A 3,261-nucleotide genomic window follows, 5' to 3' on the forward strand; every position below is an offset into this window, starting at 1 on the left:
TTTAACTCGGCCCTCTCATTTACCCTCCATATTCAGAACATTTCCAGGTCCTGTCACTTTCACCTACGCAACATCTCCAAAATCCGCCCCTACCTGTCCCCTGAGACCACCAAACTCCTTGTACATGCTCTTATCATCTCTCGTCTGGACTACTGTAACATCCTTCTCGCTGGTATTCCACTATCCAGACTCTCTCACACCTCATCACACGCACCGATACAAGACTTCTCTAGAGCCGCCCCAACTCTGGAATGGTCTTCCTTGTTCTATTCGGCTTGCTCCTACTTTCTGTTCATTTAAAACAGCACTTAAAACCTATTTTTTACAACTTGCAAACCCATCTTCTATATTTTGATACCCTCACTACTTCCCACCATTACATATCTCCCCTCCTATTGTGTGCTACTTCCCCCAACTCCTAGATTGTAAGCCAGTTTATTAAAAAAAAAAAAATGGTGGCAGTGTCTGTGTCCACAGTTTAAACCCCCCCTTCCAAATTCTTTTTCCAAATGTTTTTTTGCCTCTGAGCACCACATGTCCTGGGACATGGTCCCAGCGCTCCCCATAGACTGCACATCTCTTCCTTATCTCCCAGGTCCTCACTCCCCCCGCCATGCCCCCTCTTGTCCTGCCCAGACTTACATTTCACCCAATCCCCCTCCCATCTATCTGGCCACCTAAAATCTGGAAGAAAGGCAAACGAGCCCGTTGAGCCCATCACAGTACTCAGTACTCAGTTACAACTGGTGCTCCTCCCTACATCTGATGATGATTGTGACCTCCGATTTCCCCTCTTTCCTACACCTCTGGTATCATTATTTTAATTTCAGATTACCAGTCGATAAAGAGGCTGCATTTCTTCCTATTTTCAGGATTACATTTTAATTAATATTTAACTTCCAATAACACTTCCTGTCCCTGGGTGACAACACTTAGTCCACTATATCTATGGAGGAGCAGTGTTGTCACCCTAAGGCAGGATGTTTATTTGGACTACATAATCACCTCCCTCCTCTTTTTTCATATTATGGAGCAATGGAGGTGTTCTATACATCTAGTTGTATCCTTTTGCCTCTACGCGTAAATTGCCCTTTTTGAGATTTGGGTGGTATTTAAACTTTCTCATGTTATCATCTTTTTTTCCCTATTATATGCAGTAAGTCAGGTTTGTACTCTTTATTTTTTCTTTTTATTTCCTTATTCATATACTGGCCCTCTGAAATGCTTCAAGCACTGAATGTTTACCATTTCCCAACCGGACAACCCCCGCCGCCATGTTTGTTGAGGCGGAAGTGACGTCGGTGCCCTGGAAGTTCATTGGGGTCGGGTTATCCGGGTCACCTTTGTTACATCACGCCGGGAAGTTGAGTAGCCAGGTGCGGAGATCGGTGAACCGGGCGGAATATTCCCCTGGTGTGCGGACATAATGTTTTCGCTCAGCAGCACGGTGCAGCCGCAGGTGGGTAAGGTGTCACGTGATGACAGTCGGTGGGGGAGGGATGACACTGACATCTGGACCCGGGCGCTTTAGGGATACACGCAGCTCCGGCCAATCACAGGCTCCGCAGATAGAACTCCCGGCATGCTCTGTCGTAGTAAAAGCCTGCCATGGGGGCCCGGTTACCAGGGGCAACCCCGGCTCTACAGCCCAGATGTCATTCAGTTTGACAAGCAGAGTCTGGAGGTTCTAAAGTCAGGACCACCCCCTCCTGCCCCATCCCTTACTGCCCCCTGTCTGTGGGGTAAAAAGAGACAGCCAATAAGACACTAAATGACAAAAGTATTTTAACTCTTCTCTATCCCCTGGTGCTTAAAATTGTGGCCCTCTGGTATTTGGTATAGGGCCCTAAAGCATGTCCTCGGTCTCCAACCCCTTCTATACCATGTCCATAGTATCTCACACATTCCTTTGGCACTGCCCTAGTCTACAACCACTCCTATACCATGTCCATAGTATTTCACACATTCCTTCGGCACAGCCCTAGTCTCCATCGGCACAGCCCTAGTCTCCAACCACCCCTATACCATGTCCATAGTATTTCACACATTCCTTCGGCACAGCCCTTGTCTTCAACCACTCCTATACCATGTCCATAGTATCTCACACATTCCTTCGGCACAGCCCTAGTCTCCAACCACTCCTATACCATGTCCATAGTATCTCAGTAAACCTTCGGCAGGTCCTCAGTTTACAACACCCGTGCCATGCTTATAGTCTCCTGCAGCATGTCCACAGCCCCCAGCCTGTAACATGTCCATAACCTATGACAGTCTTCAACAACATGTCCATGGTCTCCAGCTACACCATAGTGTCTGGCAGTCTTCTCTCAGGCACATCCGCAGTCTCTAAGCAGACGTGTGACACATTCGTACTCTCCAACCACACCTGTAACCCTTCCATAGTCTNNCACACATTCCTTCGGCACAGCCCTTGTCTTCAACCACTCCTATACCATGTCCATAGTATCTCACACATTCCTTCGGCACAGCCCTAGTCTCCAACCACTCCTATACCATGTCCATAGTATCTCAGTAAACCTTCGGCACGTCCTCAGTTTACAACACCCGTGCCATGCTTATAGTCTCCTGCAGCATGTTCACAGCCCCCAGCCTGTAACATGTCCATAACCTATGACAGTCTTCAACAACATGTCCATGGTCTCCAGCTACACCATAGTGTCTGGCAGTCTTCTCTCAGGCACATCCGCAGTCTCTAAGCAGACGTGTGACACATTCGTACTCTCCAACCACACCTGTAACCCTTCCATAGTCTGTAACGGTCTCCTCCAGCACATCATAGTCACTAAGCGGTCGTTGCACATCTGTAGTCTCCAGCCAAACCTGTAACGTCCATAGTGTCTGATGGTCTCTTTCAGCATATCCTCGGTCTTCAACCACACCTGTAACATGCCTATAGTCTCCAGCAGCATGTCCACAGTCCCCAGCCAGACATGTAGCATGTCCATCAAGTATGACAGTCTTCAACTGCATGTCCATAGTCTCAGAGAAGACATGTTGCACATCTGTAGTCTCCAGCCTTGCCTGTAACGTGCCCATAATCTTTGACAGTCTTCTGCATCATGTCTTCAGTCTCCAACCATACCGGTAACATGTCCGTAGTGTCTGGCAGTCTCCTCCAGCACATGCGTAGTCCCCAAGCAGACCTATGACACATCCGTAGTCTCCAACCACACCTGTAGCATATCCATAGTTTTTGACAGTCACCTGCACATGTCCTCAGTCTCCAACCAAATGTGTAGC

At 48.1% G+C, this 3,261-nt stretch overlaps 1 protein-coding gene across 1 annotated transcript in view; it reads left to right on the top strand.

Moving 5' to 3' along the window:
• The first annotated feature begins 1,318 nt into the window (after positions 1-1,318).
• The window catches only part of YME1L1 (YME1 like 1 ATPase), a 21,377-nt gene continuing 19,434 nt past the window's right edge, over positions 1,319-3,261 (top strand). Inside the window, exon 1 of the mRNA XM_072412684.1 lies at positions 1,319-1,459. Coding sequence (XP_072268785.1) covers positions 1,427-1,459 — 33 coding nt within the window. The 5' untranslated portion in view covers positions 1,319-1,426. The remainder of the gene's footprint in view (positions 1,460-3,261) is intronic.

The sequence above is a fragment of the Pyxicephalus adspersus genome, chromosome 5 (genome assembly GCF_032062135.1).
Source record: "Pyxicephalus adspersus chromosome 5, UCB_Pads_2.0, whole genome shotgun sequence".
Lineage (NCBI taxonomy): Eukaryota > Metazoa > Chordata > Amphibia > Anura > Pyxicephalidae > Pyxicephalus > Pyxicephalus adspersus.